At 39.1% G+C, this 21,197-nt stretch overlaps 1 protein-coding gene across 6 annotated transcripts in view; it reads right to left on the reverse strand.

Moving 5' to 3' along the window:
• Positions 1-21,197, reverse strand: part of LOC103245175 (protocadherin alpha-C1) — a 218,118-nt gene that overhangs the window by 171,301 nt on the left and 25,620 nt on the right. Inside the window, exon 1 of one of the 6 annotated variants that reach the window (XM_073010628.1) lies at positions 7,820-10,324. The exons of 4 other annotated variants lie outside the window; for them this stretch is intronic. In XM_073010628.1, the coding sequence (XP_072866729.1) occupies positions 7,820-10,171 (2,352 nt within the window). In that variant the 5' untranslated portion in view covers positions 10,172-10,324. Of the gene's footprint in view, positions 1-1,560; positions 4,165-7,819; positions 10,325-21,197 lie in introns of those variants that run through there. One more of the 6 variants, XM_073010623.1, reaches the window with a different exon arrangement.

Consider the following 21,197-nt stretch of genomic DNA (forward strand, 5'->3'; position numbering starts at 1 on the left):
AAGAAACTGAAATGGAGGTGAAACAATCCATCCACAAAACAAAATTGGTAGCAATGAAGTTTAGGCAAGGTAGGATAGCAACAAAAGTCACACCTAATCACTACTTTTTGCTGCTTTTCATTTAAAGAAATAATGAATAGCCAAGCATAGTGACTCACACCTATAATCTTAGTACTCTGGGAGGCCAAGGTGGGCAGATCACTTGCAACCAGTAGTTTGAGACCAGCCTGGGCAACATGGAGAAACCCCGTCTCTACAAAAAAAAAAAAGTCGGAGGGCATGGTGGTGCTCACGTGTAGTCCCAGCTACTCCAGTGGCTGAGGTGAGAGAATCACTTGAGCCCAGGTACTCGAGGGTGCAGTGAGCCATTATTGCACCACTGTACTCCAGCCTGGGTGACAGAGCAAGACCCTGTCACACACACACTCACACACAGAAAATAGTGAATAGTTTAAATTACTGTGTAGAAACAGTGAAAACATTAATACAAAAAATAGATTTAGACTCCATGAAGAGAAGACCATCAAATGAAATTCAAACAGAAATAAGAGAGCTGCAATGCCAGAGGAATGCAGTTTTCATATAAATTTACTTGATCACAAGGTCCAAAATCTCTTGAATCACTATTTTTCCAGTATTTAGATCAGTAGTAAATAAATCAACCATAACAACCAGAAGTATTCAGCCTGATAATTATTGTTTTTGTCCTTTATTCCTCAATGGTTTAAAAGGGGGACAATAAATAAACACTATTGTCTCCTGGAATCACAAGTCTGAAAGGGAACCACAGACAAAAAGTATGATGATCAGAGTTCTTACACAAAATGGATAAAATCAAAGTGTTAACTTAATAAAAGTCTCAGCAGAAAAACATTGAAATGGAGGCCGGGCGCGGTGGCTCAAGCCTGTAATCCCAGCACTTTGGGAGGCCGAGATGGGCGGATCACGAGGTCAGGAGATCGAGACCATCCTGCCTAACACAGTGAAACCTCCGTCTCTACTAAAAAATACAAAAAACTAGCCAGGCGAGGCGGCAGGCACCTGTAGTCCCAGCTACTGCACTCCAGCCCAGGCAACAGAGCGAGACTCCTCTGTCTCAAAAAAAAAAAAAAAAAAAAAAAAAAAAAAAACATTGAAATGGAAAGTGTAAAAGCATAAGTGATACAGTGGTGCTCAAATATCAATATATGATCAAAACAGAGTATATGTAAAAAAAATTTTCCTACAGCTCAAAGGCAAACAAATGAAAATCCTATATAATTAATCAGAAAAACATGCTACTAAGAATCTGAATTACAATGCAACAGAAAACGACATGTCCCAGAATATTTTGGTTTGAAGACAAAAATTCTGAGGTGCAGATTGTGGACAATGATTTCTAATTCCACTTAAATTACAAATATTAGAGAAGCAAAGAGATTATAATAAGAAACAGAATAAAATGAAAATACGTAAATTTTGTAAAATTAATTAAAATTAAAAACAGAAATATAGAAAACAAATCTGCGGAAAAAATTATGAATTTAAAATAAAAATTAACTATTATGAAAATTCACTTACTTTGGCATCATGATCTTCATTTAAAGCCTGATTCTCCGCCCTACCCATAACAGGACAAGGTGAAAGGCTGGGGCTGAAGGCCATGAGATCCATCTTGGGTGGGCCCTCCCCAGAGCACACCCTCTGCCGCTTCTGCTGCGAGTATGACCAGCTCCCCACCGCGCTGGAGCACACCAGCGTGGGCTTGCCCGCCGTGCACGCGCCCTCGGCGGGCGGCGCCGAGCACCGCAGCGCGGTGTACAGCAGTAGCGTGAGGACCAGCAGGCTGGATACCGCACAGATGGCGATGATCAGGTACACGTTGACATTCACCAGCGCCGCCTCTGGGCCCGCGGCGCCCACCGACACCCGCGATGACGCTTTTGGAGCCTGGCCATTCTCCACCAGCGACACCAGCACCGTGGCCGTGGCCGTCAGCGCCGGCTCACCGTGGTCTTTCACCAGCACCAGCAGCCGGTGGCGCGGAGAGTCTGCTTCGTCCAGGACACGAGTCGTGCTGATCTCGCCCGTGTACAGCCCCACGCGGAACGGGAAGCGAGCGCTGCCTGCCACTGGCTGCAGCTCATACGAAAGCCACGCGTTGTAGCCCGAGTCGGCGTCCACTGCGCGCACTTTCGCCACCACTTGGCCCACACCCACCGACCGCGGCAACAGCTCGCTCACTGCACCACCAGTGCCACCCACCCGAGGCGCCAGCAGCACCGGCGCGTTGTCGTTCTCGTCCAGCACGAACACCTGCAGCGTCACGTTACTGCCCAGAGGCGGCATGCCCGCGTCGCGCGCGCTCACCTGGAACTGCAGCAACTCTAGCTCCTCATGGTCCAGCGGCTGCAGCGCGTACACCTTGCCGCTCTCCGCGTGCACCGACACGTAGCTCGACAGCGCGCGCTCGCCCACCCGCCGCTCCACCAGCGAGTAGGACACCAGCGCGTTCTCCTGCGCGTCCGCGTCCCGCGCAGACACCGTGAAGATGTGGCAGCCCGGCGGGTTGTTCTCCTTCACGAACACTGTGTACTCGGACTGCGTGAACGCCGGCGCGTTGTCGTTCACGTCGGCCACCTCCACGGACAGGCTGGCCGTGGCCCACAGCGAAGGCGAGCCCCTGTCCCGCGCGGTCACCACCAGCTCATAGGCTGACACATTCTCGCGGTCCAAGGCGCTGTCCAGCACCAACGAGTAGTAATTCTTGAAGGTGGACACCAGCTTGAAGGGGACATGGGGCGTCAAGGAGCAGGTCACCTGCCCGTTGACACCTGAGTCAAGGTCGTTCACGCTAATTAGGGCGATGACAGTACCGAATTGAGCGTCTTCACGTACAGGCAAGGATAAGGAAGTCAATGTTATCTCAGGGACGTTATCATTTTTATCCAAAATTCTCACTAAAACGGTGCAATGACCCGCCATGGGAGGATGACCTTTGTCCGTTGCGTCAACGCGGATTTTGTATAAATTTACTTGTTCAAAATCCAAATTACTCCGAATCACTATTTCTCCTGTATTTCGATCTATGCTAAAGTGGTCAATAACCATGGCTGCAACAAGGCTATTAAAAGAGTATGAAATTGCCCCATTCGCTCCTTCATCCCGATCAGAAGCATTCAGTCTGATAACTGTTGTTCCGTTGTCTGCGTTTTCGAATATTCTTACTTCGTATTCAGACTGTTCGAAAGTGGGAGCATTATCATTCACATCCAGCACTGTGACCAGCAGGTGAACAGTGCCTGTGAGCTCAGGTTTGCCGCCATCTGTGGCTGTCAGGAATAAGTTGTGTGCAGGAGCATCCTCTCTGTCCAAGGATTTCCTTAATATGAGCCCAATTTGTTTATTGTCATCACTGTTTATTTTCACATCTAGCCCAAAGTATTCGCTAGAACTGAGTTTATAGGTTAAGACGGAATTTGAGCCCACATCTGCATCTGACGCGCCCTCCAGTGGAAACACAGAATCTGGCAGCCTAGATTCGTAAATTAGCACTCTTTGTTCCTCTACCGGGAACAAGGGCGGGTTGTCGTTAATGTCCCTCACCTCTACGTCCACATGGAAAACCTGCAGTGGCCTGTCCACGATCACCTCCAGGTGGATGCTGCACTCCGCGCTCCTCCCGCACAGCTCCTCACGGTCTATCCGAGAATTCACAAACAAAATGCCATTCTGCAGATTTACCTCCAGAAGGTCCTCGTGGTTTTTGGAGGCCATCCTGAACAGGCGCGGCACCAGCTCCGCCAGCTCCAGCCCCAGATCCTGCGCGATGCGGCCCACGAAGGTGCCGTGTTTGGCCTCCTCTGGGACGGAGTAGTGGAGCTGGCCGCTCCCCACCTTCCAGGCTGCGAGGAGCAGAAACGGGAGGAGCAGACATTGCTTTCCCAATCTGTCTTCCGGGGTAAACACCATGTCAAATACCTCTTGTTTTATTTCCATTAGAAGATCTTCCGCATAAAGATAAAATACTGTAAGTTCCAGAATTTATTAATCCAATTCTTCTGCGTCCGCCATCATTCAACAGTCAGGGAATGATGCAGTAATAGAAGAAATTTGAATGGTGGCTAGCTATAACTTCATGGTAGACAGCGACATCATGCGGCTCCAAAAGGTAAGAAAATAATTCACATAACAGTGCTATACTATATATTTTTAAAATATTATCTTCTTTTCTCTACTTTTATAGTAAATCCTCCTCACGTTTGTAATTTGCACAGGCAGTGGTATCCTAGTACCCTCAGAGTAAGGGATCTAATTATTCACAGCTAAACAATTTTTCTACCAGTATTTGCAACATTAGTATTAGCCAGTTTAGCAAATTTAAGTGTTTACGAAACTACTCTTTAAATCAGAAATGTAAACTATTCTACACACTTTTAGAAAAGAAACTTACCCACATATGTCTGTCATAGGACATGCTATTATATAGTGCTCTAGGGAAAAATGTAACTTAAAATCATCAAATTTTGGTTGAATTTTTAAAGCTTTATGGATTGTTGAAGTCCATGCTTTCTTTGTTCAACAAATATCAGACGCTCTTAAGGTTCTTTTGTGTAATGATGGAAGATAAAATTCTAGAGCATATTCTTTATCGCATTTAATTTATCTGCAGCTTATATTAGGATTCTCGTTTAAAATATTTTCTTTTCATATACTTTACCACTTCAATTCTAGTGGAATTTCTACCCATTGTGCTTTGCTGGTTTTGATTCTACAGCTGTTCTTAAATGATCTCATTCTTTTCTCTCAACTTCAACCCTGTCCTATATCCTTTCCTTTAATTGTTCTCACTCACTTCCAAGTTTTGAATAAGACTTTTATTGAGGTACTTACAAATCCGTATCTTCATACCTTCTTTCTATGTTGCTAATTGTCATTTTCACCTATACATGCTGACTCCTAGAAAATAGCTTGTTAAATATCAAAACATGACCAATTATTAATAATCCCCAAATTCAAATTTTCAAATTCATATTTTTAATGACATGAGTATTTTCCATGTCACTTATATTACTTTTTAAATTACTCCTTTTCCCTGGCTTGCCTTCTTCCACATCCACCTAAGTCCATCTGTCTTTCACATGTTATCATATTTATCTTTATGAGTACAGCTTTCATTGAATTTTACTAAACCTAGAAATTCCAAGACATTTTAGAAACTTCTAGTAACCTAATATGTAATCACATATTAGGTGATCAACTTTTTGAAGGTTATTTTCAATTACTCTCCAATATGAATCTTATTTTTCTGACAATACAGACCACTTGCTCTTCCTCTTTCCCAATACCGTGTTTGTTTTAGCTGAATTTTAAAATTACATCTACATTAACCTGCAAAAATATTACCCTCACATAAAAGTCAAGGCCAAATATCAACTTCACCCTTAATTTAACCTTAATGTTATCCATTGGAAGTGATTGAACCCCTCCTTGAAAGAAAATTAGAGCCACCAATAAGACTTTTCAAATTACATGATCATCTTCACCTTACTCCGAAATTCTGATATACAGTAAAATGCCTCATAGATTATTGTAACACAAAAGCCTTTTCTTCCATGTGAAATTCTATCTTAAAATAATTAACCTGGATCTATTAAGTAGTTCTTATCACTGACTTTCTATTGCAGTTATTTTGGGCAAACAAAGCGTTCAATTTCCTAACCAAAAACAATCCCCAAAACAAGAGGTTCCTATAAAAAAGATAAACTGCACAAAATATATATAAAGACTTGATATGTAAAGAGATATATAAATAGTTTATATCACAGAATAAGATAACTTGATTTTTAAAAATTTGACCGTGGTTAACTGTAGATTTACAGAGTGATAAAAACTATTTCTCAATTTCTAGGACTTCCTCAGAGTAGCTCAGGATATTAGGAATATATAAATAGCATCATAGAAGGGTATTTATAAAATTAAATGCATATGAGAATAAAAGAAACAGACAAAGCAACAGAAAGAGGGAATTCACATTTTATCATGTAAAGTGTAGACTAGTTATTACCTATAAACCCACACTTTTCCCCTCAAAAGAGTAGAAAAACGGTTCTCATTATTTCAGATGGAGAGGACACTTGTCTAGAGTAGTCTCAAACATACAGCTTTAATAAACAACTCTTTGTAAACAACTCAACAGGGCAGTTTGTATCATGGTATATTTATTTTTTTAATCTAAAAATGAAAAGTAACAACAAGCAGTAAAATTTCCCAACCAAAATATAGCAGAATTTGCACAACTGAGGGGGTTCACAATTACTCCTCATCAATATAATAATTTAGGCTGGGCATGATGGCTCATGCCTGCAATCCCAGCACTTTGGGAGGCCAAGGCGGGTGAATCACCTGAGATTAGGAGTTCAAGACCACCCTGACCAACGTGGTGAAACCCAATCTCTAGTAAATACAAAAAATTAGCCAGTTGTGGTGGCACATGCCTGCAATCCCAGCTACTTGGGAAGATAAGGCAGGAGAATTGCTTGAATCTGGGAGGCTGAGATTGCATCATTGCACTCGTTTGGGCAACAAGAGGAAAATCCCGTCTCAAAATATCTAATATATATTAGATATATAATTTATAAATGGAAAAATACGCAAGTTTCCAGAAAATTAAATCATTGTTCTACTAAATGTTAATGTTAAGATAAGGGAAAAATAACCGATCGTATTTCTACACAATGGAACACCATAGATCCAAATAAAAGAAAAACAAATCTACTTCAGTAATGATAACTCATGATCATCAAGATATATTAGTAAATGAAAAAAGCAAGATTAAAATCAATACTCATATGTTTTTTAAGGGGGTAGGGAAGTTTATTTGCATATGATAAAAACATCTAGAAGGATACCCAAGAATGTTTTGATTTCATGAAGGAGGTGAAAGGGAAAATTTCACTGTCTTCTTTTGCACCTTTAGAACAGTAAACTATGTATATGTGTTTCCTATTCAAAAGATCAATAAAATGAAAAATGTAATTTTTAAATTACAGTTATCAAATTCATCATGGGTATACAGGTGAACTGCTTAGGCAAAGTTGAAATAAACCATATACTGCAAAAATATAATTGAAAACAGAAACTAAATTAGTGTAATAAAATAATAATTTAAATTCAACAGAAACAAAAAGGTAAAATTGGAAGGGTGATGTTAAAACATTTTTATAGGCCAGGCACTCTTGCTCAATCCTGTAATCTTAGTACTTCAGGAGGCTGAGATGGGAGCATGGCTTCAAACTAGGAGTTCAAGAACAGCCTGGGCAAAGTAGCAAGACCCCTATCTCTAGAGAAAAAAAAAAACTTTAATTTGCATGTGTATGCATGTAGTCCAGCTACTTGGGCGGCTGAGATGGGAGGATCACTTGAGTCCACGAGTTTCAGGCTTCAGTGAGCTATGAGCAGGCCACTGCAGACTGAGCAATAAAGGGTCTTTAAAAAATAATAATAAAATAAAATAAATTTTCATGGAGTCATAAACTAAGACTTTGAGAATGACTCCAAACTATGTCTTACAATTATTATCCTACATTTTTAGAGATGCGAAATTCAAATGCTAATATAAAATATAATTTTAAAAATACTTAATATCATACAAAGTTGATGAACCTATTACCCTAACAGAAAAACATCATAAAAAGCACATAGTACATGAATTAGTGCAATAATTGTGTACTACAATATTTATGTACTAGGGCGTAATTTTAAAAAAAACTGGGTGAATGTGACACTTAATATTTAAAAATTGGGAGGGAAAGTTGGATGTTACTATCAGAAAACTCACGTTGTCTGCAGAGGTGGGACCCTGAGGAAGGCTTGGACTGAAAGCCATGAGGTCCGTCTTGGGTGGGGCTTCTCCAGAGCACACCCTCTCCCTCCTCTGCTGTGAGCAGGACCAGCTCCCCACTGCGCTGGAGCACACCAGAGTGGGATTGCCCCGCGTGCACACGACCTGGGTGGGCGGCGCCGAGCACCGCAGCGCGGTGTACAGCAGCAGCGTGAGCACCAACAGGCTGGACACCGCACAGATGGCGATGATCAGGTACACGTTGACATCCACCAGGGCAGCCTCGGGACCCACAGCGCCCGCCGACGCCCGCGATGAGGCCTTCGGCGCCTGGCCACTTTCCACCAGCGACACCAGCACTGTGGCTGTGGCTGTCAGCGCGGGCTCTCCATGGTCCTTCACCAGCACCAGAAGGCGGTGGCGCGGTGCTTCGGTCTCATCCAGAGAGCGTGTTGTGCTGATCTCGCCTGTGTACAGCCCCACGCGGAACGGGATGCGCGCACTGCCAGGCGCTGGCTGCAGCTCATACGAAAGCCACGCGTTGTAGCCCGAGTCGGGGTCCACTGCGCGCACCTTCGCCACCACTTGGCCCGCACCCACCGACCACGGCACCAGCTCGCTCACTGCACCGCCGGTGCCACCCACTCGAGGCGACAGCAGGGCCGGCGCGTTGTCGTTCTCGTCCAGCACGAACACCTGCAGCGTCACATTGCTGCCCAGAGGCGGCACACCCGCGTCGCGCGCGCTCACCTGGAACTGCAGCAGCTCCAGCTCCTCGTGGTCCAGCGGCTGCAGCACGTACACTTTGCCGCTCTCCGAGTGCACCGACACGTAGCTCGACAGCGCGCGCTCGCCCACCCGCCGCTCCACCAGCGAGTAGGACACCAGCGCGTTCTCCTGCGCGTCCGCGTCCCACGCAGACACCGTGAAGATGTGGCAGCCCGGCGGGTTATTCTCCTTCACGAACACGGTATACTCGGACTGCGCGAACGCTGGCGCGTTGTCGTTCACGTCGGCCACCTCCACAGACACGCTGGCCGTGGCCCACAGTGAAGGCGAGCCCCCGTCCCGCGCGGTCACCACCAGCTCATAGGCCGACACGCTCTCGCGGTCCAGGGCGCTGTCCAGCACCAACGAGTAGTAATTCTTGAAGGTGGACACCAGCTTGAAGGGGACGTGGGGCATTAGGGAGCAGGTCACCTGCCCGTTAGCACCTGAGTCACGGTCAGACACGGTGATCAGAGCAATGACCGTGCTGACTGGAGCGTCCTCTTTCACAGGCAGGAAAAGGGAGGTTATGGCCATCTCTGGGGTATTATCATTCATATCCAGGAGTTTCACTACTACTTTACAGTGTCCTGTTAATGGGAATGCACTTTTATCCATGGCATCAATATTAATTTCATATGAGTTACAGTCTTCATAATCCAGTTCCCCCTTAACTTTTATTTCACCAGTATTAGAATTAATTATAAATTTGGACTTTACATCGTCAAGAACAAGATTACTAAAGAAATACACTATGTCTTTATTGATGCCCTCATCTGCATCTGAGGCGTTCAGTTTAATAACTAATGTCCCACTTGGTGCATTTTCCAACAATCTGACATTATAAATGGATTTATCAAATTCTGGGGCGTTATCATTAGCATCCAATACATTGATCAACAACTGAACTGTACCTGTTAGTTCGGGTTGTCCTCCATCAGTTGCAATCACTAATAAACGATGTTCTTGTGTTTCTTCTCTATCTAAGGATTTCCTCAAAACTAGCTCTAAAAAGTGCGTTTCTTCTTCATTTGTTTTAACATCTAAGTCAAAATATTCGTTAGGATTTAACCTGTATCTCAATTGTGCGTTTGCTCCGATATCCAAATCCGACGCGCCCTCTACCGGAAACCGCGAATCTGGCATTCTTGACTCTAAAATGAATAATCTTTGTTCTTGTCTGGAGAACCTGGGCGGATTGTCATTAATGTCCTTCACTGCCACCTCCACATGGAAAACCTGCAGCGGCCTGTCCACGATCACCTCCAGGTGGATGCTGCACTCCGCGCTCCGCCGGCACAGTTCCTCCCGGTCGATCCGAGAATTCACAAACAAAATGCCATTCTGCAGATTTACCTCCAGAAGGTCCCTGCGGCCCCTGGACGCCACCCGGAACAGGCGCGGCACCAGCTCTGCCAGCTCCAGCCCCAGGTCCTGCGCGATGCGGCCAACGAAGGTTCCGTGTTTGGCTTCCTCCGGGATCGAGTAGTGGAGCTGGCCGCTCCCTGCCTTCCAGTAGACGAGGAGAAGCCACAGCAGCAGGAGCCGGGATCCCGGACTTCCTCTCCGGGAATATACCATCTCAATCTCCTTCCGATTATCAGCTCTCTATTGCATCATCACACAATGTATTTTGTAAATTCAATTCCCAATTACCTATATATTTTTATATTATCACCTTTTTTAGCTTCTTGGCAGAGCCAAAAAGGGAAGGTTCTTTTCCTTTCTGTCTAAGGAAAATGTACTCACTGTACTCCTTTGAGGTTGGGAAGGCAGAAAAATCTTGCGGTGTCCAGCGACATCATGCGGATGAAAGGGTAAGTGTTTTACTTTGTTTTGCTTTATTTAGCTTATATTCGTCAATATTTCTCAAGTATTCTCACTTTCAATGACATGATTCTTATCATTTTTTAAATCACTTATCTCTAGTCAAAATATATCATTAAACTGTGTCTTCAAATGCGTCAATATAAGTGCATCATTAAAATATTACAGAAACATGCATCTAAAGTCATGTAAACCCAATCCTTACTAGAGAAGTTTGTATTGGTGTATTTTATATAGGCAGGAGTTAATGTATTTCCAAACTGATAAAAATAACTTTTAAGAGTTAAAGTTTTGACTTTTCTCATCTCTATTTAAACATATCTAATTAAAATTTTTGAGTTTTTCTGTTTGTACGCTATCTCCATGTTACTCATAAACCAAATTTTTATTCCAATTTCAGTGTTTAATAGTGACATTCTGTTTATGTTATTTTCAAAAACAACTAAAACTATTTTACTGGCATTCTCACCTGAGTTTCTTCGTGGAGATCTAATTTTCAAATCGATGAAAACCTATTTCTTTATCTATAACACCTATCTACTTTTTATATTATCCCAAAAACTGTAATAGGGATATTTCAACTTTCTAGAAATCAAAAGCATGATAGAACAACTTTGGTAAACGTCTTTGCACTATTTTCAAATTAGTAGCATCTAGATAGCATTTCTTCAAGTTGCTATTACTGATAAAGCAATTATTAAAAATTGTAAAATACATAGCTTTGCACTTACATAACAAGTCAAAATCCTAACATTTTCTATACGACATACTATTTCACAAAATGTTTAGGTTTCAGTAAATATAATCATGTTGAAAAGAATATCATTTTATTAACCAGGCTACCTTTATGTTAGTTTAATGACTTTTTAATCTCCCAAATGTTTACTGGATGGTATCATTTGAACACGACCTAGAAAATATAGTAAACACTTAATAAATACGGGCAAAAGAAAATGTCGCCAAGTTTTCTATTGAAGAAATAGCTAACATTCTGCTTGTACATATACTCCTTAAAATCCCTTAAATATTACAAAATATCCCTTACCTGTGAAGACAAGAGGGACCACGAGATCAGCAATTCTATTGTCGGATACTTTTACATTTAAAATATAGCTTGATAAGAAAAACGAAATTACCAGAAAATGCAAAGTCAGTGGAAATTCACTTGATTTCTGGAATTCAAACTTGTAAAGAAATAAGATATTGTCACAGAACTGTTTCTGATACAATCTTTAAAGATGTATTTACCATTTCCCTTATAAGATTCTTACTATCTCTATTATCACGACTTTGCAGTAATACTTGGATCATTGAAACACAAATCAATTTCCAAGACTATTTGCCTAATAGTTGTCATACTGATAATTTTAAAATATTTTAATACGCAATGGTTAAAAACATAAGAAAATGATAATAAATGTTTAGAAAATAGCATTAGGTGACGTTAGCCACTTTCTACTATATAACAGTAAATAATGTAAAACTACAAGGCTATGGAATAAATTACAGTAGGATTTTATACAGAATACACAAATATAACCTTTGAAAAAAGTAAATATTAAGTATTTAAAAGGCAAATTAACAGTGTAGTATTAACAATGTGTACATTGTAATCTGCAGAGTATTATGGTAAATACTGAGTATTTTAAAAGATACACTCAATGGAGAAAAAGTAATCAACAATATCAGTTCACATGCTCTTCTCAGTCTGGAAAAAAATATCCCATGTACTTATATAGATATTTCAGGAGGAAACAAGACTCTTGACTTTGGATTCATCTTCATATCTGTTAAACTATATTTAATTATATTTACTTTTCGAATTATCACTCGCATATGTGCTACAGTGATCAACTCTTATCTTGAATATTCCTTTCTCAATAACTATAGATTATCTAATCTCAATTTCATGGGAGACTCCATAGAAAATACTTTCTTTTCTATGGAAAAAAAAGTAGCTGGGACTACAGGCGCCCGCCCCCACACCCGGCTCCGTAGCCCAGGCAGGAGTGCAGCGGCGCGATATCGGCTCACTGTAAGCTCCGCCTTCCGGGTTCACGCCATTCTCCTGCCTCAGCCTCCGGGGTAGCTGGGACTACAGGCGCCCGCCCCCACACCCGGCTAATTTTTGTAGTTTTAGTAGAGGCGGGGTTTCACCGTGTTAACCAGGATGGTCTCGATCTCCTGACCTTGTGATCCGCCCGCCTCGGTCTCCCAAAGTGCTGGGAATACAGGCCTGAGCCACTGCGCCCGGCCAGGAAAAGAACATTTTTAAAAATCTTCTTCTAAGCCATTTTTTTCAATCAAATATTACAGATTATTTTCTTGACTGATCCAGTTAAAGGAGAGGTTTCTCCTTTAGATATTTCAGTCATGTTTAAGCACCATTGTGTAAACAGAACTTCTTCCTTGAGAAAAAAATTTAGATTTAAAACTGTGTAGTATTTAAAGTGTCTCCAATTAATTCACGAAAAGCCTTTAGAAATACACTAACACAAGAAAATTTAATCTTCATAAGGGTACAAATGTCCTTTATTCCTTACAAAACCCAGAATAAAATTTTAATAAGCTATTATTTTTCTTCTGTTATCTGTAGAAATTATATAGATATACCAGATTGCAAAGAGGAGGAAATGTTAAAGCAATTGTATAAACATGTATAAATAATTTATGCACATATGTCATTTGATCCTTCAAAAATTCTGTATAAAAATTAATTTATTCTATTATAAGGATAGTAAGAAAGGATACCATGTGCATATAATACACATCTTAGCACTGCCTGTATAATGATTCACAGAGGAAGGTATAACTGCCCTATAAGGGAGTGTGCTAAAATATCCATATTATATATCCTCTTTGGATAGAAAATATGAGAATATTTCTAGCATATCCCTGAGATAATGAAAAATTAAATTAATCATTTTTATGCAACTATATTGCATTCATTAATGTCAGATTATCTCACTTAGTGGAAAGGGACAATGAAGCTAAGTTCAGGAGCTGTAATGTCAGGCATCTTTTTTATGGCTCTACCTATAGTTGTTTCTATACAACTGGGTGACAAACAGTCTCACTCTGACCCAGGCTGGAGTGCAGTGGTACAGTCAAGGTTCACTGTAGCCTCAGGCTCAAGCCTCCAACTTCAGCCTCCCAAGTAGCTGGGACCACAGGTGTGCACCACCACATCTAGCTAATTTTTTTTTATTTTTTGTAAAGATAGAGTCTCCCTATATTGTTCAGGCTTATCTTGAACTCCTGGGCTCAAGCAATCCTCCTGTCATGGCCCACAAAAGTGTTGAGATTACAGGCAGGAGCCACCATGCCTGGCCTGATTCATTATCAAATGGAGAAAAATGATAATCTCTCAGGTTATATATAATTTTAAAATCCAAGATCAAGTGAGGGAAAACTTGGTGGGAGGAAAGTTTCTTTTAACATTAGCCAGTACCCAAGTTAGAAATCTATTTTTTAAAAGGAAAATTAAATTCTAAAACTGAAAAATGCCATGATTGAAATTAAGAATTCAATCGTTGATTTTGACAGTGGCCTAGAATAACAAGATAAAATTCCTGAAGTAAAAGATGGGTAAGAATAAAATATAGATTATGAAACAAAGAGAAAAAGTGATTTAAAAATAGAAATGGCATATAAAAGACAAGGGATAGGATGAAAAGATTTAACATACATATACTTATAGTCACAGAAGAATATAAGAGAAAATATGAAGTAGAAGCAGTATTTGAAGGCATACAGCTATATCTTCTCTTAAACTGATAAAATATTATCAACCCACAGATATAAGAAGCTTTCAAAACTGCAAGCAAGATTAAAAACAAAGCAAATTAATACTGGGCACATGATAGTAAAGCTGCTAACAGTGAAAAACAGAATAAGTATACAAAGTAGCTAGAGAGAAAAAAAGACACACTAATTGAACAATAAACTTGACAGCCATCCCTTCAAAAGAAGACCATGGAATGTCATCTTAAAAGTGCTGGCAAAAATAACTTTCATTCAATACCCAAAACTGTTTCTCAAAAGTGATAGTAAAATTAAGACATTTCCAGATATATAAAAACTTAAAGGTTGCTTTACTAGCAGGCCACACTAAAGGAAATGTTAACGTCTTCAGAAGGAAAACGATCCCAGAAAGAAACACAAATAGGTGCTAACAAAACAATGATAATAATGTACTGTGTGTCTAGAATACATAAATAATTGAAAGGCATATCAGTAACAAAAATTAGGGTACAAGTAAATGGTATAATGATTCAAGGTCTTAGCATTGCCTGGAAGTAGTAAAAGTATTGATTTAATTGAGGTAATAAGTCAAGGATGTGTGTTAATAAAAGAGGAAGTAAAAGAGGAAATCAATAAAATAATTTGTAAAAGCGTATGTAACTTAAAAAGATAACAGAGGTAGTGACATCAGCAAGATGCTGTTATAGGAATCCCCAGACCCTCCACAGATATAACTCAACAACAATACAAGGACCAACTCAACAACAATTAACTCAACAACTCAACAACTAACTCAACAACAATACAAGGACCAATTCCCATGGTGATAAGTGCAGAAACCAGTTAAGAGGATCCTGGGCTCCAAGCAAGTGTAAAACTAGCTGGGCACTTTTCTGGGGCACTTTTCCTATAGTCCCATCCGGCAGCACCATCCCATTCAAACAGGGGGAAACTTCCAGCTCCTGGCTTCTCCCTGAGAAGGGAAAGAGAAAGTAAAGCGGGCATTCAATGTTCTGACTTTTCAGGGGGGCTGTCTTGCATATCTCAGAGCACTGATGGAGCCTGGCATATTCTAAATTCCTGAGGGCAGCTGAGAATAATAAAGAGCTGGGTGGTGGGCTGATGTTCCTCAGGACCTATGACACAGCACACAGAGCACAACTCAGCTCAGCACTCTCTCCCTCATGAAGGAAAGAGAAGAGTAAAATGCATCCAAATTTCCTGAATTTTAGTGGGCAGTCCAAGTTTCTGTCTCACTTGACTCCAGGCACTGATAGGATTCAGCAGAATCTGTAACTGAGGGCTTCTCAGAACCTAAAAGAGCTGAGTGAATACTGCTGCTCCAGAGGGCCCACAGTACAGCACACATACACCACAGAGAGAAAAAGATTAGAGTTTAAAAAAAAAAAAAAAAAAAAAGCTGGCAGATCCCTCTAATTAGGAATTATACACACAAGTCCATAGAAGATGTATCCACAGAAAAGGTTTGAGAGGTCCCTAGAATCTCTAGCCAGCCTGATTAGTAAAAGATCTTTCCATGTACAAATCCAGGCCATAAAGACTGGGAGAGGTAGCTGGGGTGTTTTTCTGTTTTGTGTTGTTTTGGTTTTGGTTTTTTGAAATGTATAGATATCAAAACAAGGTAATAAGGAATATGAGAAAATAGGAAACATGGCCCAAATAGTGCATGCACACACACACACACACACACTCCAGAAACCAAACTTAAAGAAATAGAGCTATATGAATTACTTGATAAAGTATTCAAAATAATTGTCATAAAGATGTTCAATGAGCTCAGGAAAATAATGCATAAGCAGAATCAGAATTTCAGCAGATAGAAAATATTTAAAAGAACTAAAAAGAAATTTTGGAACTGAAGAATACAATAATTGAACTGAAAATTTTACAGACATGTTCAACAGCAGACTCAATCAAGTAGAAGAATGAATCAGTGAACTCAAGGACGCATCATTTGAAATTATCCAGATGGAGTAGCAAAAAGAACAAGAAATGAAAGTGTAAAGAAAGCCTAAGAAATTGATAGGACATCCTCGAACAGGCTGCTCTACTCATTATGACAGCTTCAAAAGAAGAAGCAGTGAGATAAAAGGACAGACAGCTTATTTTTTTAAATTATGTCTGAAAACTTCCCAAATATGAGGAAAGAAATGGACATCAAGATTCAAGAAATATTAAGAATTTAGAAAGCAGCAAAAGAAAAATGACTCATTACATACAAGAGAACACCCCTAACTCTACCAGTAGATTTCTCAGTAGAAACCTTGCTATCCAGAAAGGGGTGAGATGTTATACTGAAAGTGCTGAAAAGAAAAAGAACTGCCAACCAAGAACACCAAATCCACCGAAGTTTTTCTTCAAAAATGAAAAAGCGATAAAGACCTTCCCAGTTAAACAAAAGCTGAAGGTGATCACAATTAGACCTGCCTTACAAGAAATGTTAAGAGGGAGTCTTTCTAGTTAAAATTAGGGGATGCTAAACAGAAATACATAGGTATTTTATTAAAGTATAAAGCTCACTAGTAAAGATAAATATATAGACAAAAACAGAATACTATAATACTGTAATGGTGGTACATAAGTCACTTTAAAATCTGATATTTTTAAATCTGGTTAAAACACAAAAGTACAGAAAAACTAACTATAAAAGAATGTTAATGTATACACAATATAAAAAGATGTATTTATGACATCAATAATATAAAATTTGGGTGGGGAGAAGTAAAAGTAATGAGTTTTGTTTTGTGATTGAAGTAAAGATGCTATCATTTTAAAATAGATTTTTATAAGAGTTTTAAAATGTAAGCCCCATGGTAACCACAAAGAAAATACTTATGGAAGATATACAAATGAAAACAGGAAAGGAACAAAAACATAGCATTACAAATCTCAATAAAACACAAAGGGAGACAGTAACAGAAGGAAAGAGGAGCAAAAAGTCTACAAGCTGCAAACAACAATTAACAAAGTGGCAACAGTAAGTCATGCCCTATCAATAATTACTTTAAATAAAAATAGAATAAACTCCCTCAATCAAAAGATACAAAGTGGCTGAACTGATTTTTTTAAAGACCCAATCACATGCTAACTACAAGAGATTTACTTTAGATTTAAAGACCTAGATAGGCTGAAAGTTAAAAGGATATTTTTAAAAATTCATGCAAATTATAACCAAAAGAGTGCAAATGTGAAAAGAGCTACTACATGAGACAAAATAGTCTTTAAGTCAAAAAGTGTCATAAGAGACAAAGAAGAACATTATGTAGTGATAAAAGGTCAGTTCACCAGAAAGACATAGCAATTATAAATATATATGCACCCAACATTAAAACACCTAAATATATGAGGCAAACATTCACAGAAATGGAGAAATAGATAGCAATACAATACAATCAAGTGTTGTATAACAACATTTCAACCAATAACAGACTACATGTACAAGAGTAGTCCCATAAGATTATAATGAAGCTGAAAAATTCCTATCACCTAGTGATGATGTAGCAGTCATAATGTTGTAGCACATTACTCACATGTTTGTGATGACATTGGTGTAAACAAACCTATTGCACTGCCAGTCATATAAAAGTGCAAGATAGCACATACAATTATGCACTGTTATATACAGTACATAATACTTGATATAGATAATAAATGTTGCTGCTTTATGTATTTACTATACTTTTTAGTAGTATTTTACAATGTACTCTTTCTACTTATTAAAAAAATACATTAACTAAAAAAAAAAAAATCACCATAAAACAGCCTGAGGCAAGTCTTTAGAGAAGTATTCCAGAAGAAGACATTGTTATCATAGGAGATGAGAGCATCACATGTGTAATTATCCCAGAACACCTTCCAGTGGACAAGATATGGAGGTGAAAATGATATTGATGATTCTGACCCAATACAGTCCTAGGCTAGTATAGGTGTTTATATCTTCATTTTTAACAACAACAACAAAAAAAAACTAAGTAAAAGTGAAAAAAATTAAAAAATTCAAAATCAAAAAAAGCTTGTAAAATAAAGATATAAAGAGAAAATATTTTTGTACAGCTGTACAATGTGTTTGTGTTTTAAGCTAAGTGTTATTGCAAAAGAGTCAAAAGGTTTAAAAATTTTAAGTTTATAAAGTTAAAAAGTTGCAGTAAGCTAAGGTTAATTTATTACTGAAGAAAGAAAAAAAATTGAGACAGAGTCTCACACTGTTGCTCAGGCTGGAGTACAGTGGCATGACCATGGCTCACTGTAGCCTTGACCTGCTCAACTTAAGGATCCTCCCACCTCAGCCTCCTGAGTAGTTGGAACTACAGGTGTGTGTCACCACACCTAGCTAATTTTTAAAAATTATTTTCTAGAGACAGGGTCTCACTATATTGCCCAGGTTGGTCTTGAACTCCTGGGCTTAAGCGATCCTCCTTCCTCAGCTTCCCAAAGTGCTGAGATTACAGGCATGAGCCACCATGACAAGCCTATAAAAAGAAAATTTTTGATAAATTGAGTGTAGCCTAAATGTACAGTGTTTTAAAGTCTACATTAGTGCACAGTAATGTCCTGGGCCTTCACATTCACTCACCATTCACGCTTTGACTCACCCAGAGGAATTTCCAGCTCTGCAACCTCCATTCATAGGGTAAGTACCCCTGTACCATTTTAAAAACCTATACAATGGTTTTACTGTACCTTTTAGATGTTTAGATATATTTAGGTATACAAATACTTACCATTGTATTACAATTCCCTATAGTATTCAGTACAGTTAACATATGTACAGGTTTGTAGCCTAGAAGCAATACATCATGTAGCCTAGGTCTGTAGTAGGCTATACTATCTAGATTTGTGTAAATATTTAAGTACACTCTCATGTTTGCACAGTGATGAATTCCTAGAATGATACAATTCTCAGAATGTATCTCCATCCATAAGTGATATGACTGTAGTAGGAGATTTTGGTACCCTACTTTGAATAAGGAATAGAACATTCAGACAGAAAATCAGTAAGGAAGCAGAAGACTTGAACAACACTATAGCTGAAATGGAACTGACAGACATATGCAGAAAAATCCACCCAACAGAAGCAAATACACAGTCTTCTCAAACATACTCAGAGCATTTTCCAGGATAAATCACACGTCAGGTCACAAAACAAGTCTTAACAAATTCAAGAAGGTTGAAATCTTACTGAATATCTTTTCTGACCACAGTGGAATAAAACTAGAAATCAATAGTAGAATTAAAACTGGAAAATCTGCAAATACGTAGAAATTAAACAACAGAATTTTGAATGACTAGTAGGTCAAAGGGGAAATCAAAACAGAAATTAGAAAATATGTTAAGATAAACAAAAATGAAAACACAATACATCAGAACTTACAGGATACAATAAAAGCAGTACTAAGAAGGAAGATTAAGCTGGGCAAGCTCAGTGGCTCACGCCTGTAATTCCAGTGCTTAGGGAAGCCAAGGCACAAGGATCACTTACAGGGAGCTATGATCGTGCCTCTGTATTTCAGCCTGGGCAACACAGCAAGACCTTGTCTCTTAAAAATGAAAACAAAACAAAGAAGGGAGTTGTAAATGCCTACACTAAAAATGAAGAAAGAAGAAAGATCTCAAATAAAAAACTTAACAACTCAAGCAACTAGAAAAAAAAAGGACAAATGAGGAAGCCCAAAGCAAAGGGAGGAAATACTATAATAAAGATTAGAGCAAAAATAAATGGAAAAAAAAGTTTAAATTAAGTTTTTTAACTTAGTTGAATTTTTGAAAAAACAACAAATTTGACAAGCCCTTAGCTAAACTAAGAAAAAAACAAAGAGACTGGAAGTCAGAAACAAGGAAGGTGGCATTACAACTGATGCCACAATTATAAGAGGCTATTAAAATTACATACCAACAAATTAAATAACCTAGAAGAAACTGATTAATTCCTAGAAATATACAAACTACCAAGACATAATCATGAAGCAATAAAAAATCTAAACAAAATGATAACTAGTAAGGAGATTGAATCAGTAATCCAAACCTCCTAACAAAAAATAAAAATAAAAAAAGCCTAAGACCAGATGTCTTTCCTGGATAATCTACCAAACTTTTAAAGAAGAATCAATGTTATTTTTTCTCAAACTCTTAAAAAAAAAAAAAAATTGAAGGAGAGGAAACACTTTCAAACTCATTTTAAAAGTCCAACAAAAAATGGTAGTAAAAAATAAATCTTCAAAAGAAACTACAATCAGAGTGAACAGACAACCTACAGAATGGGAGAAAAGTTTTGCAATCTACCCATCTGACAAAGGGCTAATATCCAGAATCTACAAAGAACTTAAACACGCTTACAAGAAAAAAACAACCCCATCAAAAAGTGGGCAAAGGATATGAACAGACACTTCTTAAAAGAAGATATTTATGCAACCAACAGACACATGAAGAAATGCTCATCATCACTGGTCATCAGAGAAATGCAAATCAAAACCACAATGAGATACTATCTCATGCCAGTTAGAATGGCGATCATTAAAAAGTCAGGAAACAAGACATGCTGGAGAGGATGTGGAGAAATAGTAATGCTTTTACACTGTTGGTGGGAATGTAAACTAGTTCAACCATTGTGGAAGACAGCGTGGTGATTCCTCAAGGATCTAGAACTAGAAATACCATTTGACCCAGCCATCCCATTACTGGGTATATATCCAAAGGATTATAAATCATGCTACTATAAAGACACATGCACACGTATGTTTATTGCAGCACTATTCACAATAGCAAAGACTTGGAACCAACCCAAATGTCCATCAGTGATAGAGTGGATTAAGAACATGTGGCATATATGCACCATGGAATATTATGCAGTCATAAAAAAGGGTGAGACATGGATGAAGCTGGAAACCATCATGAGCAAACTATCACAAGGACAGAAAACCAAACACCGCATGTTCTCACTCATAGGTGGGAAATGAACAATGAGAACACTTGGACACAGGGTGGGGAACATTATACACCAGGGCCTGTTGAGGTGTGA

This window comes from Chlorocebus sabaeus, chromosome 23, assembly GCF_047675955.1.
Source record: "Chlorocebus sabaeus isolate Y175 chromosome 23, mChlSab1.0.hap1, whole genome shotgun sequence".
Classification (NCBI taxonomy): Eukaryota; Metazoa; Chordata; class Mammalia; order Primates; family Cercopithecidae; genus Chlorocebus; species Chlorocebus sabaeus.